A 27,319-nucleotide genomic window follows, 5' to 3' on the forward strand; every position below is an offset into this window, starting at 1 on the left:
GTGACAACGGGGTGACAGTGCAGATTTAAGATGATGAAAGTGTATGATGGTTATTCTAAATTTTTTATGTTCCAGATGCAAATTCTACAGAATTCGACCCAAACACAAAATTCCCTGTGGTAAGTACTGATTTGTCTCTGCTGTGTGTTTTCTTAATATCTCTTGTTTGCCTTGGCTAGATGAAAGGTGGTGTATCATTTTCATGTGTTGTAACATGAAGAGATGCCTGTTGTCCATATTCAGAATATTTATTGCTTGAATAGAAACTCAGCACTATAATGAAAATACGGTGCTGATTTTTATATCAGAGCCATTTCCATGGATAAGGTTTGTTTCAGAATAAAACATAAGAAGTTACAAAAGACAAATTTTTGCAATAAAATTGCAGGAAGAATAAAGAAAAGTACCAGTATAACGTTTTTATGTGATGTTTTTTTTAATTGGTTCTAGTGTCACAAAGAAAAAGTCCTTTGGGACAGTTTTCTATGCTGTCTTTGATAGGATCATCCCAAAGCAGAGAAAAATTGGCCAAGGATTTAAAAATATCATGGTGGATTTAATAAAAGTGAAAGTACAAATGGTTCCAGTAGTATTGATTTGGGGTGTTCAAGACAGAGAGTTCTCTAGACTTGATAACATAAAGTTGCACTCACACCATCCAAGTATGCTCTGGCAAAATCTTGGAATGGAGTCCCCTATAATATCTCACCTCTGAGGAGGGCATGTGATATTCTTATAACAGAAAAGGTCACTGATGACTTGAAATATGGGGATTTTTAGAATATGAAAAAGATAATACAAGATAAATGTTTTAGACATATATATTGAATTAATAGATTGCTAGATGTTAAACTGCTGCTCCAGTGTCCATCTTACTCCAGATGTGTTGGATTTTGTCTGGAATTGGGTGACAGGAAAGGGATCATGTGATAATTACCTGTTGTGTTTCCTCCCTCTGGAACATCTGGCGTTGGCCATGGTTGGCAGACAGGATACTGGGCTAGTTGGACCTTTGGTCTGACCCAATATGGATGTTCTTATGATTATAGCCTGAAATGTTAAAATGCACATCTGCAAAATGTGATTTTTTGTTTTTTGTTTTTTTCTTAATTGATCCTGAAATATGAATATTGACAGGGGTAAGGTAAATTGTCAGAGTGCTGTCCAGAATTTGTCTGCATGCCTTTGGTTGAAATCAGTGTGAGCTTTGAAAATTTACTCAGATGTAAACAAGTGGAAAATCAAACATTGCATCAAATATAGTTTAAAAAGTCACATTTTACTTACACACTTCTTTTGAATCTAAGAAAAATGGATCCTGATGAACTCCACAAGTCAATATACTCTTGAAACTGAGAATATTATCAAAATTATATTAAGTCTGTTTGGTGGGTGTTTAGCTGCAGAAAGGCTAGCCTAAAGGGAAGATTGTGATCTTAGGACACATTGAATGCTTGTCCCTGGAAATTGGCACCCACAGAATTTCTTCCTATCTTTCCATTACTGTTCCTTTCTTTTCTGTATTTCACTTACTAAACCTTGTTGGAGGTGACATTCATCCCGTTCCAAATATTCTTGTCAATAATTTCATTTTAATTATCCAGATGTTGCTGTGTTTCTTTGCTTGTTAAGTGATCTTTGTAACATGCCATTGAAGCACTATGGATTATTTGTATCCTTTTAACATCCCTTAGTTCTCACTAAAGATGGACCTGAACTCATACTTCAGATGTGAATGCCCCATACTTTCAGTTAGTTTTGATCCAGGTCAGAATCAGGATTTAAACATGCCAGCTTGGCTCATTGTTATTTTTTACTTTATGTGCCGTATTCTTTTATCAATGATCAGAGAGGGAGCTGCTGATTATTATAGTGTTATAGTAACCAGTTTCTGTTTGTGTTGTTGCCTTTTGTGAGGCATTATTGCTGCATTCTAACTAAGATGTTTTTAGCCTGTTCATATCCGTACTTCAACTCTAACAGCAGTATTATGTGATAGTGCAATAGCAGTCCTGAATGTTAGAACAATAGCAAGTGGGCATTTGCGTTGAAGACCCCAGTTTGAAGATAAATAGAAAGAGACCTGAAGTTTGCAGGTGGAAAGGGTGGGAAAAGAGCTGTTGATTGACACTTCAGGAGAGAAGAAAGAATCTGTGTATTTGGGAAGTACACTGCAGGTACATCTGCACTGCAATTAAAAACATGCAGCTGGTCTGGGCCACTGGCTCCTGTCCCTTCATCGAAGGGGCAGTTTAATTGTGGTGTAGATGAACCTGAGGCCAAGCTCTAGGATATTCTGTGAGGGGCTAGGAGCCCAGAGCTCATGCTGCGATCTGAACTGCAATGCCTAACCCACAATTAAACAGCCCCTTAGCCCGAGTCAGCTGGCGTGGGCCAGCTGCAGGTGGCTAACTAGAGTGTAGACAGACTTTAGTGCTATCAGAGAGAGATCTGGAGAGTTGAAAAGAAGAGCCCAGAGTAAAAGGCAACAGTGAAAAAGATAGAAAGAGAACTGTAGGAGCTCAGTTACGTAACAAACTAAAAGAAGAAATATATGCTGCATGTGTTCTCCCTGACTGCTCTGTGGTTTGGAAATGCCAGGGTCTTACACCTATGGAAGAAAAGATTTTCTATGATTCTACAATACAGGGAGTAACAAGTAATAAATATATTGAGGAGAATGACAGGGAAATGGAGGGCAGAGTATGCACGGAAGAAATTAAGGGGAGGGTGAACTTGGGACTCTCAGTAATAAATAGGCTGGAGATGTACATTTCAAGTGGGAGGACAAGTGATAAGAATGGGAGAAAAATGACTTGCAAAGTAAGAATGGGAAGAAGAGGACCAGCAAGAAAGAATGTGTAAGAGAATATGTGATGGAAAAACTATCAAGAGAAAATCAAAGAGAAAAGGACTTGGAACTCCAAGACCTCGGAACTTGTGCCATAGACCAGACGGCATGGTAAAGGCTTGTGAGTGCCTTTGACACCGTACAAATGGGAAAAGGCATTTAGAAGTGAATTGAAGCTCATACTTACAACAACATGTGGCTGGTGTACAGACATACCACGAATCGCTGGGTGATCTGCAGCATTTTGACTGTACTGAAGGAGAAGCAAGACATGCATTCAAGTATAGTTTATATGAAAAAATAAAGAAAATAATGGGATAAATGTAAAATCTGAATGTCATAAAAAATAATGTAATTAATGCAGTCTCAACAGTTTGTGTATGATGTGCATCACAGCTACTCTGCAACACATATTTGACTCTTAATCTGTATAGCAGGAATACTGTTATCTGACAGCTGAACTCTGAGTGAGGCAAAGAGAAACTTAAATTGTTTCAACTGGGCATCTTACCATATTAACACTTATAAAGGTAAAGTCTTAGTTTAGCAGAGCCTGTACTGCGTTAAAAATATTTTGATATAGTTTATAGTAATGGACAGAAGTAATTGAAGGAGGAGCAGATTAGTGAGGTTTGTGGATTATTGAGGCAATACAGTAGATTTCTTGCTCTATAAGGGCTATGTCTAGACTAGAATGGGAAGCGATTGTCTGGGAAGGAGTACAGCAGAAAGGGATCTAGGGGTTATAGTGGACCACAAGTTGAATATGAGTTAGCAGTGTGATGCTGTTGCAAAGAAAGCAAACATGATTCTGGGATGCATAAACAGGTGTGTTGTGAGTAAGACACGAGAAGTCATTCTTCCGCTCTACTTTGCGCTGGTTAGGTCTCAATTGGAGTATTGTATCCAGTTCTGGGCACCGCATTTCAAGAAAGATGTGGAGAAATTGGAAGGGTTCAGAGAAGAGCAACGAGAATGATTAAAGGACTAGAGAACATGACCTATAAGGGAAGGCTGATGGAATTAGGTTTGTTTAGTTTAGAAAAGAGAAGATTGAGGGGGGACATGATAGCAGTTTTCAGATATCTAAAAGGGTGTCATAAGGAGGAGGGAGAGAACTTGTTCATCTTGGCCTCTGGGGATAGAACAAGAAGCAATGGGCTTAAACTGCAGTAAGGGAGGTTTAGGTTGGACATTAGGAAAAAGTTCCTAACTATCAGGGTAGTCAAACACTAGAATAAATTGCCCAGGGAGGTTGTGGAATCTCCATCTGTGGAGATATTTAAGAGTAGGTTAGATAAATGTCTATCAGGGATGGTCTAGACAGTATTTGGTCCTGCCATGAGGGCAGGGGACTGGACTCGATGACCTCTCGAGGTCCCTTCCAGTCCTCGAATTCTATGATTCTATACAGAATTTTTTCAAAAAAAAGTGACCTTTTTTCAAAAAAACTTCACCTGCGTCTAGACTGCAGTCACGTTCTTTCTAAATTAAATTGAAAGAATGCGGTGGTTTTTTCAGCAGCAGTAAACCTAATTTTACAAGGAAGATCGCCTTGTAAAGAACTCTTTCAAAAAAAGGAGGTCCTGAATGCAAACAGGGCTTTTTCGAAAGAGAGCGTCCAGCTTTTTCGAAAGTGTTATGGCTGTCTAGACGATCTCTTTCAAAAGAGGTTTGTAGTCTAGACATACCCTAAGAGCTGATGAGGGAACACCATGTGACTCCCATGGTAGCACCCGCAGTAACTCAGTAAGGGTTGAAACAGAAGTAGAAAATTTAGGGTATGTTTACACTATGGAGAAGATCGACCATCAGGAGGTCGATCTTCTAGAATTCAATTTAGCAGGTCGAGTGCAGACCCCCAAATCAAACATTGAGAGCAGCCCCCACCAACGTCCTGTACTCATTCTGGAAGGAGTAAGGGAAGCCGACAGGAGCACGTGCCCCTGTTGGCCTCCTGCAGGGTAGGCTCAGCTTAAGTTAAGTGGATTCCAGCTACACATTTTGCATGGCTGATGGTGTATCATAAGCCAACCTGCCTGGTCTAGTGCAGACCTAGGCTTATTGTGCTCCTCTTCCTTGTGTTGGCTACTGCTTCTCCAAAAGTTGCTCCTGAGGAATAGTGGTGGTGAAACACTGATAATCAAGTAACAGTTGTGTTTTGCTTGTTTTTCTTTTTTTAGTAAAAAATAGGACCATGCCAATAGGCAAAGGCTCTCGGGGCAGGTGTGGAATCTGAAATTTCTTGTAACTCTTTTTATTGTACTACACAATAGTATTGACAACTTCAGGTGTTCAGAAATCATGGGTTGAACCCCAGAAATTGTGAGATAGGCTTAATACTAATGACATTTTTAAAAATAATTAATGCATTTTGGATATTTTTTATTTGGCATTTGAGATTTGAGCTTATAAGAGTGTGTTTTTCAGCTTTTCTCTCCAACCAAGAAGGCTAGAAACTTACTGCAATAAAAAGAAAAACTGAAAGGCAAGATTTGTACACAATCCCCTGACTAAAGGAACTTTGGCTAAGAAAAGAACAAAATATCACAAAAATCATAAAAAAATCAGAATAATTGACATCACTATTAATTAACTGTGTCCTTTCAATTATAATGGCCCAAGTGATATTGCTTTAATAGAATGTACAGAGCCTGTTTTATCAAAGGTTTTTAACACTGTGAAGATTTTCTTTTGAGATTTTGGCTTTTAATTCTAAAGTTGAAGAGAGAAATGTTATGACTTGACTTGTTTGAAGAGTAACGAATGCATATTTAAACAGTAAGGGAGTTTCTTACCGAGTTGTTGATCTATATCAGTTCAACTATTATTCATATGTTTCATCTTGTTGCATAGTTCAGTGTGATTACAAAGCATTACTTGGCATTGATCCTACTGACACACCCAGGAACTTTATGCACGTAAGCACTCCTGCTGAGCTCCGTGGGTAAGGAGATAAGTTAGTCTGTAAGTGATGCAGGACTGGAGCCATAGTGCACAGTTGATATTTCAGTGCTGAGGAGCCATTTGATAGTTTCTGAATAGAAAACAGTGGTTTATGAGTTTCTGTCATGAGTTGCAAATGTGTAATGCTGTTTAATTGTGTGTGATTACTTGCATGCATAAAGTTGCTCATGTACATAAATATTTCCGGGGTTGGGCCCATGGTCAGAATTGAAATAAAAACAAGTTGCATGAAAATGCTTTATATTTGGCCGAAAATAGATTACCCAAAAATACAAATTTTTCTCCAAGAAACACTAGCTACACATTAATTTAAGTGTACACACTAATCTATTTTAGGTACTTTATTTTACCTCACAATCTTTAATTTAGCCTCTCCAATACCTCTTTGAAGTAGTAAAGTGCTCTTATCCCTGTTTTACCGGTGGGGAATTGAGGTACAGAGAGGTTAAGTGAATTGCCCAAGGTTACAGAAGACATCTGTGGTAGAGTAGGGACTTGAACACAAATTTCCCCAGTCCTAGGCGAGTGCCCAAACCAATGGCCTGTCCTTCTTCTTACAGAGCTACCTTATTTTTAATTTCATTTCCTTATGTTTCATTACTTTCTTCTCCATAAGATAAGTAATAATACAAATTATAACAACGATGATGCTAGAATTGTCTGATGTAGGTCATGTGCTGAAAAGATTAAAAGGAGTATCTAAAATTATGGCAGATGTTTTAATGTGTAAAAGTAACTTCCTCTGATGTGGATCTGATCATACTCCTCCCAAAGATAGCTATAAATCTGTATGGGGCAATAGAGAGGACTGATGCTGCGAGGCTAATTGGGCTTGTGTTGAAAAGAGGAATGAATATGCCTAAATATTTATTAAAAAACAAATTCTACACTTCCTTGAAGTCAGCGTCTTAGCTCCTAATAATTTATTGAAAGAGGATGTTATTATTATGCATACATTGTAATTTAATTATCTATATAATTAAAAAAAACCTCAGAATTTGTACATGTACAACCAAATCAGAAAATGTTTTATCATTTTTGTGAAAGAGTGAAATCTCCATTTGAGTACGCTCTTTTAGAATATTTTCAGGGCATCCTCAAGTGCATTCTTTTTAAATGTATATAAAATGCCCCTTCTGTAAGGCTGACAGGAATTAGGATCTGAACCAACAGAGATATGTCTCCTCTGCCCTTTGCAGCTATGTTGTCACATAAATTGATCCCAATGTGGTGTGAAATATGGTGTGTAGCACTTTCAACATCCATTTTCTTTAGTGGGAGTCAAAGACACTTAGCACATTTCAGGATTGGACCATAAAAGGGATCGGATCTGCCTTTAAGAAAAGGTATTTGCAAGTTTCATTTTATCAAAACAAAAACAAAAACAAAACCTCCTCTAAAATGGGAACTGGTGTTATAGCTGGCTTTACAGGTAAAATGATTTTCACGGAAATAGATACATCGTTCCACCGACTGCTATCCAAGCCTATCTCTCATAACTGTGGACAATGTTGCTTGCTAAAAGGCTCCTGAAAAGAGCAAAGTGTTATCGTTAAAAAATGTAAACAGTGAAGTAAATTTTTGGAACATTTTTTTCTTTGAGCAGTCTGTCATAAGGCAGAATGTGATGTCAGTAAAGAGAATGGTGGATGCTCTGCTTGTAGTTATTTACTTTAGTGTAACAATCATCCATCTAATTCATCATCAGTTGATTTTTTCAGGGTCCTCTGAAAAATAAATAGAATGTAATCATGGAATTAAATGCTCTACCAGAATGGATATGTACAAGCAGGACAAATTAAGGTTAAGTAAACAACCTTAATTCTGACATTTTCAAACATCGAGTGCTTGATTTTCTAATCTGAATAATGTTCTTTTCAAATTAGTTATTAAATGTACCTTAAAGTTGTTATAGTCAATGGATATAAAAGGCATTTTCGATGTCAATAGCAAGAATATGCAAAAGCTGATTTATAATGAAGGTATCTAAACCTTATTTTCTTCTTCAAGTGATTGCTCATGTGCATTCCAATATAGGTGTGCGCGTGCAGCGTGCACGCACTGTCGGAGACTTTTCCCCTCAGCAGTACCCTTAGGGCCAGCAGGGAGCCCCCTGGAGTGGCACCGATATATCGGCCCATATATACCCCTGCTGGCCCCCTCACCCACTCAGTTCCTTCTTACCGCCGTGACAGTCGTTGGAAGAACCCTCAACTCGTCTTCGAGTTGTTCTCTTCACTGTTCTTCTCCTTCGTTAGCAATCATCTGTTAAGTACCTGTTAATTTAGTTAAAGATGTTCATTTGTAGTTTTCTTTTCACTCCACCGCAGTGCACCATGCACCTGTGGCATGGCATGCCCGGCCCGCAAGGCTTTAAGCCCTGCAAGAAGTGCTACAAGTCTATGCCATGTGGTAACCCACACTCATCGTGTTTGAAGTTCCTGGGAGAATTGCACATTACAGACGCATGCAAGATTTGTAAGGCATTTAAGTCCAGGACCAAACGAGAGAGCAAGTTGCAGCTCAAGGCACTCCTGATGGAGGCAGCACTCTGGCACCGGCACCGGCTCTGGCTCCGGCACTGGCACAGGACTCGGCATCAAACTCCAACAGCACACCAGCCTCGGTGTGTGACAGCTCCGCACACCATGCCTCCCTGGTACCGCACAGGGCTAGACGTCTCTCCCAGTCGCCGGTACCGATATGGAAGAGGAGGCCTAATAGGGGTTGGTCCCCGCCCAGGCACATGCCCTCTGTGCGCTCTACAGTGGGGCACATGGCACCAGCCAGTCCAGAGCCTGGGCCTTCTAGGTCAGGTGACTGCTCTTCCCACCGGAGGGATGTGAGTCCTTCAGAGGATTTCCCGGACCCGTCCACCCCGGAGGCTTTGGAGGTAGCAAGGGTCCTTATAGACTCTTTTCCCTCCCCTCTGCCAACTCCGGCACCCTCAAGATGGCACGGGGATGCCCGGTACTGCTCCCCTCCTAGGGTGCCTGGCGAAACGGTCCTCGTAGATTGGCTTCTGTCACACCAGGTCCATGAGTCCCTCCATCAGCGATTCCTTTGGTCCGGTCCCCCACGTCGGCCCACTTGCTACCTCCAGGCAAGTCGTTCCCAGGCCCAGGGGAGAGCGTAGCTCTGGTGAGCCAACCTCTTCCCCCTCCCTCCGTGGCCACTTCGGATGAACCAGGCCATACAGATGCCCCTGTAGGCGATATGGCAAAGGGGTCATTGTCCTCCTCCGCAGACGAGGCTCTGGCCAACTCTGCGCCCTCCATGCCCTCCATGGATGCCAGGGCCCACCAAGACCTCCTCCACCGTCTGACCCAAAGTCTGGGAGTCCAGGCAGACAAGGTCTCTGAGGACTCAGACCCAACCGTCGACATTTTGTACACAGACACTCCCGCGTGGCGTTGCTGATCAACAAGACGGTAGTCCAGATCTCAGCAGCCTTGTGGCAAACCCCAGCGTCCATCCCACCCACTGATAAGCGTGCAGAACAGAGGTACTTTGTCCCTCTGGAGGGTAATGAACACTTCTTCTCCCACCCTCCCCCAGGTTCTTTACTATTCAGGCAGTCAACCAGAGAGAGAGGCATGGACAGCCCACGGCCACTCCTAAGAACAGGGAGGCTAAAAAGACCTCCTTACTGGGTAGAAAACTCTACGCAACTGGGGGCATCCAATACCGAATTGCCAACCAACAAGTCTTTCTGTCCACGTATGCCTACAACATCTGGGCGTCAATGGACAAGTTTACAGACTTGCTCCCCAGACACTCCCGTGCGGAGTATAACGCCCTTCAGGAGGAGGGGAGAGTAATTTCCCGAACTGTGCTACAAGCAGCACTCAATGTGGCTGATGCAGCTTCTCGAGTCATGGCCACCGGAGTGATCCTGCATCGCAGTTTGTGGCTTCAGGGCTGCGGAGTGCCGCCGGAAGTCTAAAACACATTGCAGGGCCTCCCTTTCGAAGGCATGTTGCTCTTTTCCGAGCAAACTGACCAGCAGCTCCATGGCCTGAAGGACACGAGAGCCACATTAACGTCCTTAGGCCTTCACACACTGCCTCCCAGAGGCGTTCATATACTAATAGGAACACCCCTACAATGCCTCCACAGGGCCCACACCCTGATTTTACCCGTTGTAGGGTCAGGGGTAATAATAGCAGGAACAATAGTCATTGCCCTTGCCCATCCCCGGATTCTAACCAGGGGCCCCCCAACATGCCCCCCCGACCCTGACAGGGCTTTTGATGGGACCCCAGAGGGCTTCTTACCAGTTTCCCTGTTACCCTTCTGGGACAGTTTATCTCGTTTCCTCCAGGCCTGGCGGTCTATTACTTCTGACCGATGGGTTCTGGAGATAGTGGAAATGGGTTATGTAATCCCCTTCCACTCGCCCCCTCCTTCCCAACCCCCTACCCCATCCCTTTTCAGGGACCCCTCTCATGAGCCTCTGTTACAGGAGGAGGCTCGCCACCTTCTCACATTGGGGGCGGTAGAACGAGTTCCCCTCGATTTTCTAAACAGAGGATTTTATTCCTGCTATTTTCTGGTTCCAAAAGCAAAAGGGGGCCTTCACCCAAACCTGGACCTCAGAGCTCTAAACCTCTTCATCGTCAAGACAGAATTCAAAATGGTGACTCTTGTGTCCATCATTCCCTAACCCCTGGAGACTGGTACGCTGCCCTCGACTTAAAAGACTCTTATTTTCATGTTTCAATTGCACCCTTCCACCAAAGGTTCCTGCGATTCACTGTGGGCCAGGACCACTGCCAATTCACTGACCTTTCCTTTGGTATTTCTACGGCCCCCCGGGTCTTCACCAAATGTATGGCGATGGTGGCTGCCAAACTCAGAAAAAGGGGAGTCCAAGTGTTCCCTTATTTGGATGACTGGCTCCTCCGAGGTAACCCAGGTGAGAGATCGCATCGCCATAGTCCGTGAACTTTTTCAAGATCTGGGTCTTCTTTTAAACCTGGACAAATCCACCTTAACTCCTACTCAGACAATAGAATTTGTGGGTGCGACTCTGGATTCCCGGTCTCAGAGAGCCTCTCTACCCAGCTCCCGCTTTCTTATGCTACACTCAGTGGACAGGTCACTCCCGAACTTTCCAGTGACCACCGCCCGGGTTTGCATGCGTCTATTGGGCCCCATGGCTGCCTGCACTTATGTAATGCAACACACCAGACTGCACATGCGCCCGCTTCAGATGTGCCTATCGCGAGTCCATAACCCAGCTGTCCACTCCTGGGACAGAGTGTTAACCATCTCCACCCCTGTCCTCCTCACACTAGAGTGGTGGACTCATCAAGCGGAAGTCTGTGCAGGGCTCCCGGCCAGTCCCGTCCATCCGACTGATCTCAGACGCGTCAGACACGGGTTGGGGAGCCCACCTGGGAGAGCTGCACACTCAAGGTATGTGGTCCTCCAGCGAAACCTCCCTGCATCTCAACGTCAGGGAACTCAGGGCAGTCCGACTGGCTTGTGCGATTTTCCTTCCCCACTTGAGGGGCAAGACTGTCCTCATCCTGTCAGACAACATAACAGTGATGGCCTATATAATTAATCAGGGCGGGGCTCGTTCACCTCACCTGTGCTCAGAGGTGATCAGCTTATGGGAACTCTGCCTCAGGGTGGATATCCTCCCGATGGCCTCATATCTCCCTCACAGAACATCCTAGCGGACAGATTGAGCAAATTGTTTGCGAGCCACGAGTGGTCCCTGCGTTGGGACGTTGCCCGATCCATCTTCTGCATGTGGGGGTTTCCCCATCTGGATCTGTTTGCCACAGGGCAGAACATGAAGTGCCCCCACTACTGCTCCCTCATGAGACAGGGATGGGGGTTCCAAGGGGACGGTCTCCTCCTCCACTGGCTGCAAAGCCTGCAGTACGCCTTCCTGCCCTTCCCACTAGTTCACAGAGTCCTGTTGAAAGTGCGGGAGTTATGGGCATCATTAATTCTAATTTCCCCAGCGTGGCCCAGACAGCATTGGTTTTCGACCCTCTTCGACCTCTCATGCAAGAGGCCTGTAACCCTCCCATTAGTCCCGGGCCTGATATCCCAGGACTTGGGCAGGCTTCACCACCCAGACCTACAGTCCCTCCACTTGACAGCATGGAAGCTCCATGGTTAACTGCAGAGAAGCTCCAGTGCTCTCAACGAGTCCAAGAAGTGCTTCTGGGTAGCAGAAAACCTTCCACTAGAACTACGTACCTCGCTAAGTGGAAGTGGTTCTTCTGTTGGAATTCTCAGAAGGGGGTACACCCGAGGTAGGCACCAGTCCCCTTGATCCTGGATTACCTGTTGGACTTTAGGCTCCAGCATCTCTCTTCCTCTTCCTATAAGGACTGGACAGACTCTATCCGCATGTCCGGCAACCCATTCCCCAGTGGGACCTAAACCTGGTACTATCCAAACTTATGGGGCCCCCATTCGAACCGCTAGCCACATGCAGCCTCCTTCGCCTCATACGTGGTGTCCCTCCTACTGGCAATCAAATCTGCGAGGCGGGTGTTTGAGCTCAGGGCTTTGCCATCAGAGCCCCCCTACACAGAATTTTTTAAAGACAAGGTCCGGCTCCGCCCTCACCCATCTTTTTTGCCGAAGGTAGTTTCTGTATTCCACATTTCCCAGGATATTTTCTACTAGTGTTTTACCCAAAACCGCATGCATCTGGGAAAGAACAAGCTTTACACATGTTAGATGTCTGTAGGGCGTTAGCCTTTTATTTGGATAGGACCAAACTGTTCTGAAAATCACCACAACTTTTCGTAGCCATCGCAGAATGCATGAGAGGCCAACCTGTATCCACTCAGTGGATCGCCTCATGGATAACCACCTGTATCAGGGAGTGCTACTCTCTAGCGGGCATTTCAGCCCTGACACTTAGAGCTCACTCAACGAGAGCTGTGGTAGCTTCCACCGCTTTTGCAGTGCAGGTTCCCATCCTGGACATCTGTAGGGCTGCCACATGGTCCTTGGTCCACATGTTTGCTAACCATTATGCACTGTCCCATCAGGCCAGAGAGGATGCTGCCCTAGGTAGGGCGGTCCTTAACTCCTCCTTGGTCTCGACATCCAGCCGTCCACCTAGTTAGGTTCTGCTTTGAAGTCACCTATATTGGAATGCACATGAGCAATCACTCAAAGAAGAAAGAACGGTTACTTACCTTGTGTGACAGGGTTAGGCCAGGGAGCTGCTGCAGAGAAGGGAAAAGGCAGCCCAAAAGGGGAAAAAACCCTGTGAGAAGAAGCAGAGAACTGTAGCCCAATTAGATGCAGCTGGGAGGGAGCTGGCTCAGGCAAATTGGGGCCAGCTGACTCCTCTGCTGTCTGAAGGCCTTTAAAAGCCTCAGCAGTTAGAGGCTGGGGAGGGAGAGTAAGAGGACGAAAGGAAGGTGGTGGAGAGGCAGAGAGGAAGAAATCGGAGAGAACAATTTTGACGAAGCACTAGGTAAAGGCAGCTAGGGAGGGAGCCTGAGGGCACCTGGCTGGGCTCCCTACCATTGAGACCTGATGAAAAACCCCAAACTCGGGGGCTAAGAGGAGGAGACCTACCCAGTGGTGGCTTGGGGAAGAGGGGCCCTTGCCACACTTGTAACTGTAATTCGTCAAGATGTGTTGCTCATGTCCATTCCAAATCCCCGCCCACCGCCCTTTATCTGGAATATGCCGGTAAGAAGGAACAGAGTGGGTGAGGTGGCCAACAGGGGTAAATATGGGCCAATATTTCGGCGCCACTCCAGGGAGCTCCCTGCTGGCCCTAAGGGTACTGCTGAGAGAAAAGTCTCCACCGGTGCGTGCACGCTGTGCACACACACCTATATTGGAATAGACATGAGCAACACATTTCGAAGAATCACAGTTACGAGATTCTTCTGTTCTTTCATAATGGTTTAATGAAAATACCCTGTTAGAACCTATGACATCAGTTGAGAGGTCACAGAGACATATGTGATACAGTAGAACTGCAAAGTTATGAATATCAGAGTTATGGAGTCACCAGTAAACCAAATACCTCATTTGGAATGAGAGGGTACACAATCAGGTAGCAAAGAGAAAAAATGCTGTATAGTTCTGTGTTAAATGGAAACTACTATCAAAAATAAAGGGGAAGTTTTAAAAAAAGATTTGACAAAGTAAAGAAACTATTTCCGTGATCCTTTCATTTAAATTAAGATGTTTAAAAGTAGCATTTTTCTTCTGCGTAGTAAAGTTTCAAACCTGTATTAAGTCCATATTCAGTTGTAAACTTTTGAAAGAACATCCATGACGCTTTGTTCAGAGCTATAAACATTTCAGAGTTACAAACAGCCTACATTCCAGAAGTGTTCATAAATCGGAGGTTCTACTGTAATACAGGGAATCAGATGTTTCTCCTGACTTAAATTGAATTGATTATTGTACTTTAGGAGTGTCCTTAATGTGTATGGCCATTCCTTCCAAAAACATAAATTTAAATTGTCCAGTGTGTCAAAGTACAATCCCCACTTAAAGCAGGAGCTATGTAAAGGTTGTTTCCTTACATCATGTTTTTGGAGCATGAAATAAAAATAATTTATTCTAAATTAACTGGAAAGTGGACCTGCTTAGAATGTACTGATTAACAGTGTATTGGAGACCATTGCTAGGAGACCAAGTACAAGGAGACCAGTCCTTTTATACTAAAGAAAATCTTTATTATCTGCTGATAATGTTATCACAATAGTAAATCTATAGAAATATATATATATATATACTTTTTATAAATGTTAAGATTTTTCTCTCTTCCTTTGCCGGTGGTGATCCGCCTCCTTTTGTCTTACTGGTTTGTCTTCATGACACTCTTCATAACGGATAAAAAGTCATCAAGGTTGACTCTTCCATCATTATTTTTATCCATCATTTTAGTTACATTCTCAATAGAGAATTCTTTCTGTTTTTAATAGGGAAATAATATAAAAGATATAAAAAAAAAGTAAAAAAATTAATGATCACAGACACTTCCTGAGAAGAAACATAGCCCATAATATAGGCTAACAACTAATGTTACGAGGGAAGTGTTGCTGCTAATATGAGATGTACTAATAAGTACAGGGATTGGGGAGGGGAAGATTGTTACATTTGCTATCCTAGAAAAGCAGTGCCCAGAGTCTGCTAACATTTGTTGTCAATGACATATCAGTCCTTTGAACAATGTGAGTAATCGTTTGCCTTTCATCTGTCACTGTAGAAGAGCATTCCTAAGAAATAGTTGACATCTCACAGTCAGAGACAATCAAGAAAAGAAAATATCTCCAAGTGCAAGAGCCAATGGACCCAAGTGCAACCAAATACAACAAAGGTTCTTGAACCATGTTACTACAGCAGGGTTTCATTTTGACTAGGCTTTCATTCTGATGTAGGTAAATTGAGTTTGGACTACATCACAAAGATGGGGAGAGAAAGACAGGTGAGAAAGCAGTAGCATAGACTCACTGAAGCACAGTGATCGCCATTAAAAGTCAATATTTACACATAGTGCTGACCCAGAGCCCACTTACATCAGTTAAAGTATCCCTTTCACATCAGTTGACTTTGGATCATGATACCCTGAGACAGGACTATTTCCCCCAGTATTTAGAATACTCTGTATTGTGTTAGCAAAACATGGTAAATCTAGCTAAGAACTCCTTTCATTAACTCCTTTCAGTTCAGGGTGTATTAAGAAAGTGTATATGGCAGAAAGTGCAGTTAATTTTCTGAAAACATTCTTGGTAATTAGTCAAGTTTGTAAAGTGGGGCAATGTTTTGATTCAGAGAGGTAGGTGTGTTAATCTGTATCTGTAAAAACAACGAGGAGTCCTGTGACCCCTTAAAGACTAACAGATTTCTTTGGCCATAAGGTTTTGTGAGTAAAAGCCTGTTCAGTGCATGGCTGCATGCATCTGACAAAATGTTTTTTATCCATGAAAGCTTATGTGTTAGTGTTTAACCCCTGCTCTACACTAGGGACTTAGCTCAAAACAATTCCCCTTATTTTTCTAAATAACAAGTAGAGAGTCCACACTACCAAGCCCATTATTTCAAAATGACAGGCTGGTTATTTTAAAATAATAACTGCTGTTTCCCACAAGGAATAACGCTAATTTCAAAATAGTTTTTTCGAAATAGTGGTAGTGTGGATGCCCTGCTGCTGTTATTTTGAAATAACTACTCCCCAGAGTAATTCAAACAAATTACTCCCCAGTGCTTTCTAAAGTTCTAAGTTGAGATTGCACAACCACATTAATGGAGCCTCCCTTGGACTAATTTCAAGGCTTCCCCATTGTGTGGACATGTTATTTTGAAATTATTATTTCAGAAGTAATTATTTCAAAATAAGTCATTTTGAAATAATTTCTTAGTGTAGACATTCCCTAAGACGCCAGAGAACTTCTCCTAGTTTTGATTATGATTTAAAGACTTCAAGCTGCTCTTCTTATGTTTTATTATACTTTGAGTGCGTCTAGACTGGCAAGATTTTGTGCAAAAGTGGCTGCTTTTGTGCAAAAACTTGCCAGCTGTCTACACTGGCCGCTTGAATTTGCGCAAGAGCACTAACGTTCTAATGTACAAAATCAGTACTTCTTGCGCAAATACTTTGATGCTCCCGCTCAGGGATAAGCCCTCTTGCTCAAGAATACTTGCGCAAGAGGGCCAGTGTAGACAGGCACCTTGATTTTTTGCGCAAGAAAGCCCGATGGCTAAAATGGCCATTAGAGCTTTCTTGCGCAAAAGCGCGTCTATACTGAGTACAGATGCTTTTGCACAAAAACACTTTTTGCGCAAAAGCATCCATGCCAATCTAGATGCTCATTTGTGGAAATACTTTTAACAGAAAAACGTTTCCGTTAAAAGTATTTCCGCAAAATCATGTAGTCTAGACGCAGCCTAAAGCTTTACAAACAGAGCAAATACTAGAAAAATCTACTATCCAAATTGTAAACAGAGTCATCGATTAGACAGATAAAATGGAATGTTCACTCAAATCTGAAAAATTATTTTCCTCCCAAGCTGAATTAGCTATTTTTCCACAGACCTAACTGTATACACTAGACAATGTAAAAGATATTTCTTCAATCAACAAATTGTAGCAAAAAGAGTAAAGTGATTCTTGTTGTTCACAAAATACTGACATTTCTACTGAGTTCAGGTCTTTAATAAAATGTACCAACATTGATTCAATACACTAACATTTAACATCTAAGTGTTCATTCCAGCCAAGGAAACTATTTGGAGTCCTACTAAAGTCAGAATCCAACTCTGTTTAATCTTTCAAAATTCTGATCATTCTTCGTGTCATATGGACTTTATTAAAGATCAGATGTTGCTGGTGACTTTTTGCCTTTGCACTTTTATTGAAATCATGGAGAATTACTATGTGCATTTCCATTACAGCAGGCACTTCAACTGTTTACCAGAAGCTTCAGACTTCTCACCTCAGTTCTGATACTACTGTTTTCAGAATTAAATAATTACCACACACCTCATTTACCTAGTAGTCAAAGTCTAAATGGCCTCTGAAATTAATCAACATAAGGTATGTAGACTGGGGAGTGTGTGTGTGGGGGGGGGGGGGGCTTTTATGTGATCTAGTTGGTGGAACTTTGACTTCAGAACACTTTATAAAATACATAAAAATATTTCTTTCATAGTGCCAAGTTGTGAACTCCTCTTTACATAAGTGTCCATTGTGACTAACTGCTCACAAAGGTGAGTGGTGGGTTCAATTATCAAAGTCAATGGGAGCAAATGGCTCTGTCCTGCAGGCTCAGGAATGATATTAATATTTTTGCACTCCCTCTACAGAGAGTAAATTGATGCTTGGACTACACTTACCTTAATCATGTTTAAAAATTGAGCTTGAATCAGGCTTTTCACTCCAGCAATGCTCAGCGAGCCTGGACTACCCTCCATCAAAGCATGTTGAGTGAATTGTTTTATAAGATCAGAGTTGAGTAGATTCTCCATGTTTTGATTATATTCTTGAATAACTGTGAAAACAAAACAAAACCCTACATTTGAATGTTTAAAGAGAAAAAAATCAGTGATGGATTTCATTCCAGGCTGCAGGAGTCTGTTTTGGGTGAAGAGGGGAAACAGTTGGTATAAAAATGAGTGCTTGTTATAATGCAGTTTTTGAATTAGAAATTATTAGGTTAACCAAACAGTTAATAGGTGAAAATGTTAATCTACCAGAGTTTCATATTTGTGGCTATTGAGATTACAATTCTGTTCCCACTAATGTCTCAGCAGTGAATAAGTTATACTTAATTGTTAACCCACAGGTACAGCAGACTGTTTCTTCAATATATTGGGTTCAACCCACTTCCAAAATAAAATGCCAAATTAATTTAAGAGATTTTAAACATGTGTAATAAATTCAAATTGTACTTACCTGCTTCACGAAACACAGAACAACTAACAGAATCTTGCAGGAGTGAGAATTGTGGGGTTGTCACAACTTTTATAGTATGCACATTCCCACTCCGCCCTGATTATGAAATTTTTCTTTTGTCATTAAAAACAGTGCACTAATTTAACCTTGTAGCTCCAATTATCAGTGATTTTACATACGTTAGCAAAAAGACTTAAGGAAAATAGCTTTACAACTGAAGGGGCACCATAAAGTCCTACCCACCCATTTAGGTGAGGTTTCGCTTTTCTGTGGGTATTTTCCCCCTGCAAATTTTGTGTTTTAGTTTTAACACCTGCCATATCCACTGGGGGAGAAAGGTAACTGTTTTTTATTTTAAATTAAAATCTGTACTAGAGACAGAAAAGCTCCAAACCACATACACAGATAGGAATAACACAGTATTGGGGAAATATATATATCATTCCTTCCATATGGTCTTAGATTTATATACTTCTGTATCCTTCCTTGAGGATTTGGTGATAAAAGGACAGGTGTTTGTCTAACCTGCTCTTAAAAACCTTCAGTGATGAAGATTCCAGAGACTCAGTAGGCATTTTTTCTTAATGTCCAATGTCTCCCTTGCTGCAATTTAAGCTCATTGCTTCTTGTGCTATCATCAGACATTAAAGAGAATCATTTTCCTCTCTCTTCCTTAAAATTCCTTTTAGGTATTTTAAAACTGTTACATGTGCCTTCTTGGTCTTCTCTTTTCCACACTAAACAAATCTAGTTTTTTTTAAATATACTTTAATAAGTCATGTTTTCTAGACCTTTAGTCACTTTTGTTCCTCTCTCTTGTACTTTTTTGCCCCAATTTATCCACAGTTAGGCCTAAGTAGCGCAAAGAAGAGAGGAAGAATTACTTCTTGTTTGTTGCTTACAATAATCTTGCTAATACAGCCCAGAATGACTTTTGCTTTTTTTGCAACAGTGTCACACTGTTGACTCATATTTAGTTTGCGTTCCGCTATGATTGCTAGATCTCTTTCTGTTATACTCCTTCGTAGGGAGTTATTTCCAATTTTGTATGTGTGCAACTGATTATTCCTTCTTAAATAGAGTACTTTGCATTTGTCCTCGTTGAATTTCATCTGATTTACCTCAGGCCATTTTTCCAGTTTGTCCAGATCATTTTGGCTTATAATCCTGTTCTCCAAAATACTTGCAACCCCTCCCACCTTGGTATCATAAGAAAATTTTGCAAATATACTCTGCAAAATTTATATCACCCTTATTTAAATCACCAATAAAAATATTGAACAGAATCAGATCCAGAAATGTTTCCTGTGAAACCCCTGTTGTAGTGCCCTTCCAGCTTAACTGTAAACCATTGATAACTACTCTCTGGCTATCCAATCAGTTATGCACTCACATTATAGTGGCCATATCTAGTTATATGCCCCTAGTTTATAATGGATATGTTTTGTGTCTGTAATTTATAATGCAATTCACCATGGGTCTGTCATGACTTCTCTGTGGCAGAGAAACCATGTCATCCATAAGCATTTAGTCTAAATATCTTCTCTGGCAGTGGCATTTTTTGATTGCGTAGCGAGGGCACGCTTGAGCTGGACAGGTAATGTGTTTTCAATCTGTTTGTCTACAAGCTCACGCATAAGTGCCACAAGGACAGTGTTGCTTTCCATGGCCACGTTTACAAAGTCACAATTCCCTTAAAACTGGCTGTTTCTGTGAATATTCTCCTCTGTAAACTTGTTTCTTAAAATATTTGCAAACATAAAAGGTGTGGGGAACAATCAAAATGAATTGGATTATAAATGTGAATAAGTGTGAACAAACTTTTTTGGGGGGTAAACTTAAAAATCAACTAATAGTCTTGCAGCACCTTAAAGACTAACAAAAATGTAGATGGTATCGTGAACTTTCGTGGGCACAACCCACTTCTTATTTTTATTTGTATACAACGTGTGTTTAATCATTAGTTTCCAGAGCATTAGGGATCTAGTCATCTAGTAAAATCTCTCTTTAATTCTGCATGTTCTGGCACAGAGGGAGAAATTATAGAGTAGACCAGGTGTCTCAGAATAGATGGTATAAATGATGATCCTCCGTTTCTGACACATACAGGTCACAGAACACACACATTGCAAATACCTCAAATGAGCTGCTGTTTTAATGAATAAGCACAGTGGAGGGAAACGTAAATTCTTACTCTGAACTGGAAATGTCTACAGACTATGAAATCTTTGCTATGTGGCGTGCAGAACATGTCTAATGCAACATCTGGGATAAAATAAAGGGACACATATAAATACAGGTCATCAAGAAGGTTGTACTGCTTTGAATCAGATTGTGCCACTGAATATAGTAACCAGCAAATGAAATAAATGCTGATTGTGGGTACACAAGATGGCAAAAGTTAGGATGAAAGCTGGGCTGGAGTGTCTCTCCTCTGACTGTCAGCATCCATCACAGCTCATGAAGTACAGCAGTGCTTATATCCTGTTGGTTGATATAAGCACTAATCATTCCCTCATGAGCATGTCACTAGCAACAACTACAGGCTACCGCCACTGTGCTGTGGGACAGCACTCAATCTTGACTAATGAAACTACCATATTGATCCTCTGGTCAGAGGGAGAGATGTGTCTGATAGGCAAATCAGTTTGGTTGCAGGCCAACAAACTTGAAGTGTGTGTGTGTGTGTGTGTGTGTGTGTGTGTGTGTGTGTGTGTGTGTGTGTGTGTAAAATCCTAAGTATGCTGATATTTTTGGAGTGGAACAAATTTTGCTTGCTGTGTGTTACACACAATCTGCAGTATGCTGTACAGATGAAAGGGATGCACAGATGGCATGTGATGTCTCTGACTCCAACATCCCTTAGGATGTGGTGCTCTGCAAAATGAAAAAAAGAATTAAAGGTGAGTGCACACTGATATTCAGCCTGGTGCTACACAGCCTTTTTCCAGACATAGGTTGATGAATATGAGAAATTAACTCTCACCCACAAATGGAAGATGTGGGGCAAAATAATTACCTGTCAACTTCTTGAATAATTTATGAGATCAGTACACAAGTATAAATGGGATGATAGGAAGCATCCAGAGAGGAGCAGATTGCCCAAACATCATCAGATAACCCTGACTATGGGTGGGGACCTCACTCGGAGAATTGTATGTAAAGACAGTGAAGAGAAGGTGGAGCACTCCTAGATGTGGAACTGTTGTGGTGACAATGTTGGGCGGGAGGGAAAGGAGATGACAGCAGCTTGCTGCATTTAGTCCATAAGCAGAACAGGTGATGTGCTTCTGTTGTTACACTCTCTGGTGTCTGTAAAATCTATCCTTATGTGTGAGGGTTCTTTATGGCTCATCCTGTAGAATAGACATTTCTGAATAATGTCCTGGTTGGCTATCCTAATCTACAGATGCAGTTTCTTCTAGGTGCTCCCTTATTATGTTGTGATGCTCATGTAATGGTATGTACAAGGTGTCTCCTTCATAGAATCAGGTGTGGTTGCTACTGTGATGAACAATTCAGTAGAAGCTTAGTTAGTTGATGACTTTATTCCATGATATGCTACCTAGAGTGCTGCATGTAAGTCAGTTGCCTATGAGTGTACACCCGTGCCAGATTTTACTACAACAAAGTTCTCTAAATTGAGCATGGACCCATACTCCATGAGACACAATCCTGGAGAAGAGAATGTATCAAAAAGTATCATAGCACTTCCTGAGACCATGATCTTGCTGCAATACAATAAATTTGCTACCCCACTGCTGCTACAATTGGCTAAAAAGTAAACCCCTTTGTTCTCAAACCTGTTTTATAGAATCCTTTAAAAGAATCACCTCTCTAAAGAACTGCAGACTTCATTAATCTGCATTTTGGTAAGACACAGACTCATAAGAACATAAGAACGACCATATTGGCTCAGATCAAAGGTCCATCTAGGCCAGTATCCTGTCTTCAGACAGTGGCCAATGGGAATTAACAGAATAAGTAATCATCAAATGATCCATCCCATCACCCATTCCCAATCTTGAGGCTTGAGACACCATCCCTGCCCATCCTGACTAATAGCCATTGAAACACCTATCCTGCATGACTCTATCTCTAGTTCTTTTTAAAGTCCTGTTAAAGTTTTGGCCTTCATAACATCCTCTCGCAGGAAGTTCCACAGATTGACTTTGAGTTGTGCAAATAAATATTTCCTTTTATTTCCAGTGAGGTTTTGCTGCTGACCTGGAATCATGCCAGTAAACTTCATATGGGATGTGAGGGTGTTGCCACCATATTTCCCCCTTTCAAATGCTGGCACTTGTGAGAGTGGGATTCCTGGAGGGAGACTGAGTAAGGTGCTGCAACCCATTGATTTTAAATGAAAATTAGGTTCCTAAGTGTCTAAATCACTTTTGAACATGGGGCTTACCCATCTAAGTTACTTAAGCCTTGTGACACTAAGCGAGCAGTGATTTAATACCATTCGTAATCTGGGTCCCAATGCTTCCTGAGCAGCTGTACTGTATTTGCTGCAGGGGTAAGTAGAGATCCAGGAGATGATGTTGCCCCTGGTGAGCTGCCGCCGCTATATTTACCTGCTTCTCCGATCGCAGCTCCCATTGGCCGGGAATGGTGATTCATGGCCAAGGGGAGCTGTGTTCCCCTGTAAATGCAGAGGTGCAGGTAAATACGGGAGTTTGGGGGCCTGCCAGGGGCTAACTCTCGCAGACCAGATCTAGTCTGCAGAGCAGTATTTGCACACCCCTGTTCTGAACCCACCTGCTCAGCTCCTTTTCCATCTCCATGGCAGCTTCGTTGGAGCTGCCAGGAGACCAACCAAAGCCTAGCCTAACCTCCCTGATATTGTCAGACTCAGGAGCAGAAAAGCTCTGTCGCTGAGAAGGAAAAGCAGCAGCAGAAGTAAATTGCCCTGCCTTGGAGATTAGAGGGTGCCAAGAACTAGGCAGGGATAACCTGGGCTCACTGTTGGCTCATAGGAAGCATGGCATCATTCTCAGTGGCCACATTCAGGCACTAATTTTTAGTCCTCATTAGTTCATGCCTGGGCTGGCCCACATTAATGCAGATTGTTAAGGTTCTGATGGAACGCTTCTGGGTATTTCCGTTACTCGTGTGAAATGAAGAATAATGGAAATTATAAGCACAGAAGTCATGGCCTCACCTTTCACACCCAGAACTCTGTCTGTTAGCAGCTATGTATTGTTGTTTATATATGATCTATATCTATAGCAGTATCTCCAAAGTATGGGGCCTGCCCCCCAGGGGGCATAGAGTGGGCACAAGAGGGTTCAGGTCAGTCCCCATGGCAGATGGGGAGGAAGTATAACTCAGCTCTGCTCTGCCCCCCTGGCTTTGGCTCCTGTCCTTGACCATGGCTTAGCTCCCAGTCCTGGCTATGGCTCCTACTCCCAGCTTTCTGGATGTTCCTGCTGCAGCCTTTGCTCCTGGCTGAAGCTCTGCCCCTAATTGCAGCCCCCATCCACAGCATCAGCTTCAGGCCCAGGCTCCCTGGGGGAACAGATTATATTATAGGTAAAGGGAGGCCTGACATAAAAAGTTTTGGAACCACTGATCTATAGATATTCATTGATCTGTCTCCAGAGACAGTAAACAGTAATTAGTAATTCAGTAAATAATTTGATATTAGTCATTTTAATCATTACAGTCTGAATGACTATAGGTTGAACCTCTTGAATCTGGTAGTCTCTGGTCCAGTGACATCCGTGGTCCGTCATGATTTTAGCGAGCCAGATGTTGTTATGGTTGTGGCCAAGTTTCCCGTGATCCCATAAAGTTTGTTTACAGCTGCCAGTCCTGGCGCTCAGTGTTCTGTGCTGTTATTTAGCTCTAATTTACCCCTAAATGTCTTCTAAGAGCCCCGTAAGCAGTTGGTGTCGGTTATGCTGCTAGACAATACTGACTTTCTGTGGTTCAGCAAATTCCCTGGTTCGGTACTGGTCAGGTCTTGGGGGTTCCAGATAAGAGAGGTTCAACCTATAGAAGTAGCAAGAGATGGTAGTTGCTGTGTTACCAGCCAAACCAATTAGTCTCCTAAATGGATGAGCTGGGGCCCCGGGTGCTGACTTACCCAGATCCCAGAGGGTGCTCAACCTCTGCTCTGTTCCATGCCCTATCCCTTCTTTCCCTTCTAAGTCCCTGCCCCATCTCTTCCCTGACTTGCCTCTTTCCACCCCTCCTCCACCTTTACATGTCCCCACTCTTTTCCCTCCCCCAGCACCTACTGAATACCATGGAACAGCTGATCTGTAGGGGGAGGCTCTGAGGGGGAGGGGAAATACTGACCTGTGCAGCTGCCAGTGGGTGCAGCACCCACTATTTTTTCCATGGGTACTCTACCCCCAGAGCACCCACAGATTCAGCACCTTTGGCTAGTACCCACCTAGATTCTAAATGGTTCTGGCCCACATTACTCATTGAAAGAAATATGGCTCTGTATACTTCTATTAATTGTATTCAAGTTAATAAGTCAACAAACGAAATCAAGCAGGCAGATGGCTAAAAGGAAACTATTTTTAACACAACTAAACGAAGAATTGAGCAACATAGAATCTAATCAAAATCAAGTTAGGTCAGATCAACAGAGTCCCACCTGGCAGTTCAAGGATAAATGGGAACTTCTGATGCTCCCCAGGGATATCTCAGGTTGAGGCACCTCACCACCACCTGCCCTTCACGTGGGAGAGCCTTGCCTTTGCTGGCTGTGGATCAGCTCCCTGACTCCACCAGCCTCTGGCAGAAGAAACTCTACCTTCCAGACCTCCCACAGTCCTCACTCTCTCTAGACATGCAGAGACAAGCACACAGCAACTCCCAAATCCTTGGAACATTCCTTGCAGGGCCCATCCCCTCATCCATTGAACACTCACAGAATTACCAGGCTCACTGTTCCCAAAGGAAAAGGGCATGCCAGCCAGTAACATTTCACTCAGGATCACCATTTTGCTTAGCACACAGCAGTTAGGGTATGTCTGCACTACAAAGTTAATTCGAACTAACAGCTGTTAGTTCGAATTAACTTTCATAGGCGCTACACATACAAACCGCTAGTTCGAACTTAATTCGAACTAGTGGAGCACTTAATTCAAGCTAGGTAAACCTCATTCTATGAGGACTAATGCCTAGTTCGAATTAAGTAGTTCGAATTAAGGGCTGTGTAGCCACTTAATTCGAACTAGTGGGAGGCTAGCCCTCCCCAGCTTTCCCTGGTGGCCACTCTGGGCCAAACCAGGGAAACTCATCTGCCCCCATCCCGGTCCCGGAGCCCTTAAAGGGGCACGGTCTGGCTACGGTGCCCGTGCCAGGTGCAAGCCTGCCAGCACCCAGCCAGCAGACCCTGCACCTGACACGGCACGAGCCAGCCACCCGCTGCCACCCAGTCCTCCGCCTCTTCCCGGGTCCAGGCTGGCGGCTCCTAGGAGCCTGCCCGGGGCCGCAAGAGGTGGGTGCCCACCTGGTCTAGTGCGGAGATCGTTGACTTCATCCAGGTTTGGGGGGAGGCCTCCAACATCCACGACCTCTGCACTAGGCACAGGAAAGTAGTCGTCTAGGGCAGGATAGCTGCCAGCCTGGCCACCAAAGGCCACATGAAAACCCAGGAGCAGGTTTGCATGAAAATCAAGGTGGTCCAGTGAGACCCCCGATCCTGAGCCCTGAGTTTAGAACATAAGAACATAAGAATGGCCGTACTGGGTCAGACCAAAGGTCCATCTAGCCCAGTAGCCTGTCTGCCGACAGCGGCCCACACTAGGTACCCTGGAGGGGATGGACCGAAGATAATGACCAAGCCATTTGTCTCGTGCCATCCATCTCCAGCCTTCCACAAACAGAAGCCAGGGACACCATTTCTATTCCCTGGCTAATACCACTCCATGGACCCAACCTCCATGACTTTATCTAACTTCTCTTTAAACTCTGTTATAGTTCTAGCCGTCACAGCCTCCTGCGGCAAGGAGTTCCACAGGTTGACTCTTTGCTTTGTGAAGAACAACTTTCTGTTGTTAGTTTGAAGCCTGCTACCAATTCATTTCATTTGGTGTCCTCTAGTCCTTATATTATGGGAACCAATGAAGAACTTTTCTTTATGCTGCCTCTCCACCCCACTTGTGCTTTTATAGACCTCTATCATATCCCCCCTCAGTCTCCTCTTTTCTAAGCTGAAAAGTCCCAGTCTCTTTAGCCTCTCTTCATATGAGACCTGTTCCAAACCCCTGATCATTTTAGTTGCCCGTTTCTGAACCCTTTCCAAGGCCAAAACATCTTTTCTGGGGTGAGGAGTTCACATCTGTACACAGTACTGAAGATATGGTGTACCATAGTTTGATACTTCCCCTCCTCCTTCTTCCCCTGGCTTCCCCCTTCTAGCTCCCTCCCCCCAGGTTTCCCCCTCCCCTCTCCCACCCTCTGTCTTCCCCTCTCCCACCTCTTTTTCCCAGTCTCCCCAGAGGTTAATCCCTCCCCCCCCCCAGTTTTGTTAAATAAAGAGAGTTTCTATTTTTGAACACACGTGTTCTTTATTTTGTACATCAGGAAGCGGGGCTAGGGAGGGGTAAGTGGAAGGAGGTGAGGGAGGAATGGGGTACGAGCCCCTGATGGGGAGGACTGGGGTGGCTCTGTGGGCTCCTCGGGGTGTAAGCTCTCCTGCAGCCCTCCGATTGACACCCCCCCCCCGGATGGCAGCCTGCGGCAAGTGCAGCCGGGCTGATGGCCGAGTGCTGTGATGGGCATTCAGGGCACTACAAGCCAGGACTGCTTTGCTGTCCCTCATCGAGTTAGACAGGCAAGCGGGGAATCCCTGAGAACTGTCTGTCCGGGGTGGGAGTTGGGTCCCTTTAAGCACAGCCCTCAGCTAGCCTGAGACAGCAGCTCCACGCTCTAAGTCCTAACCTGATGCCCTGCTGGCACTGCTTCCAGCCAGCCTTAATTTTGGTTCAGGGTCCACTCAATGTGAACATGCTAGTTCGAATTCGCAAAATGCTAATTCAAACTAGTTTTTAGGTCTAGATGCACTAGTTCGAATTAGCTTAGTTCGAATTAACTAATTCGAATTAAGTTAGTTCGAATTAGTGCTG

The 27,319-nt window shown here is 43.3% G+C and overlaps 2 protein-coding genes across 6 annotated transcripts in view; one reads left to right on the forward strand and one right to left on the reverse strand.

Annotated features, from left to right (window-relative positions):
• CTPS2 (CTP synthase 2) overlaps positions 1-27,319 on the forward strand; it is a 165,363-nt gene that overhangs the window by 71,706 nt on the left and 66,338 nt on the right. For all 5 annotated transcript variants that reach the window (XM_075914146.2, XM_075914154.2, XM_075914186.2 and 2 more), the window contains one exon: positions 76-119. In XM_075914146.2, the coding sequence (XP_075770261.2) occupies positions 76-119 (44 nt within the window). The remainder of the gene's footprint in view (positions 1-75; positions 120-27,319) is intronic.
• Positions 14,595-18,381, reverse strand: S100G (S100 calcium binding protein G). Its single transcript, XM_089775034.1, has 3 exons — positions 18,225-18,381; positions 17,666-17,820; positions 14,595-14,741 (listed from the first exon to the last, which is right to left on the reverse strand). The coding sequence occupies exons 2-3, from the start codon at positions 17,795-17,797 to the stop codon at positions 14,628-14,630; spliced, it is 246 nt and encodes an 81-aa protein (XP_089631160.1). The 5' UTR covers positions 17,798-17,820; positions 18,225-18,381; the 3' UTR covers positions 14,595-14,627.

The sequence above is a fragment of the Pelodiscus sinensis genome, chromosome 1, assembly GCF_052426305.1.
Source record: "Pelodiscus sinensis isolate ZL-2025 chromosome 1, ASM5242630v1, whole genome shotgun sequence".
Classification (NCBI taxonomy): domain Eukaryota; kingdom Metazoa; phylum Chordata; order Testudines; family Trionychidae; genus Pelodiscus; species Pelodiscus sinensis.

What these genes read in the sequence shown, in the direction of transcription:
- S100G (XM_089775034.1), bottom strand. Translation starts at nt 17,797, where the DNA reads ATGGAGAATCTACTCAACTCTGATCTTATAAAACAATTCACTCAACAT. An exon ending in AATTTTTAAACATGATTAAG is followed by an intron (nt 14,742 to 17,665) that starts GTAAGTGTAGTC and finishes TATTAAAAACAG; the next exon opens with AAAGAATTCTCTATTGAGAA.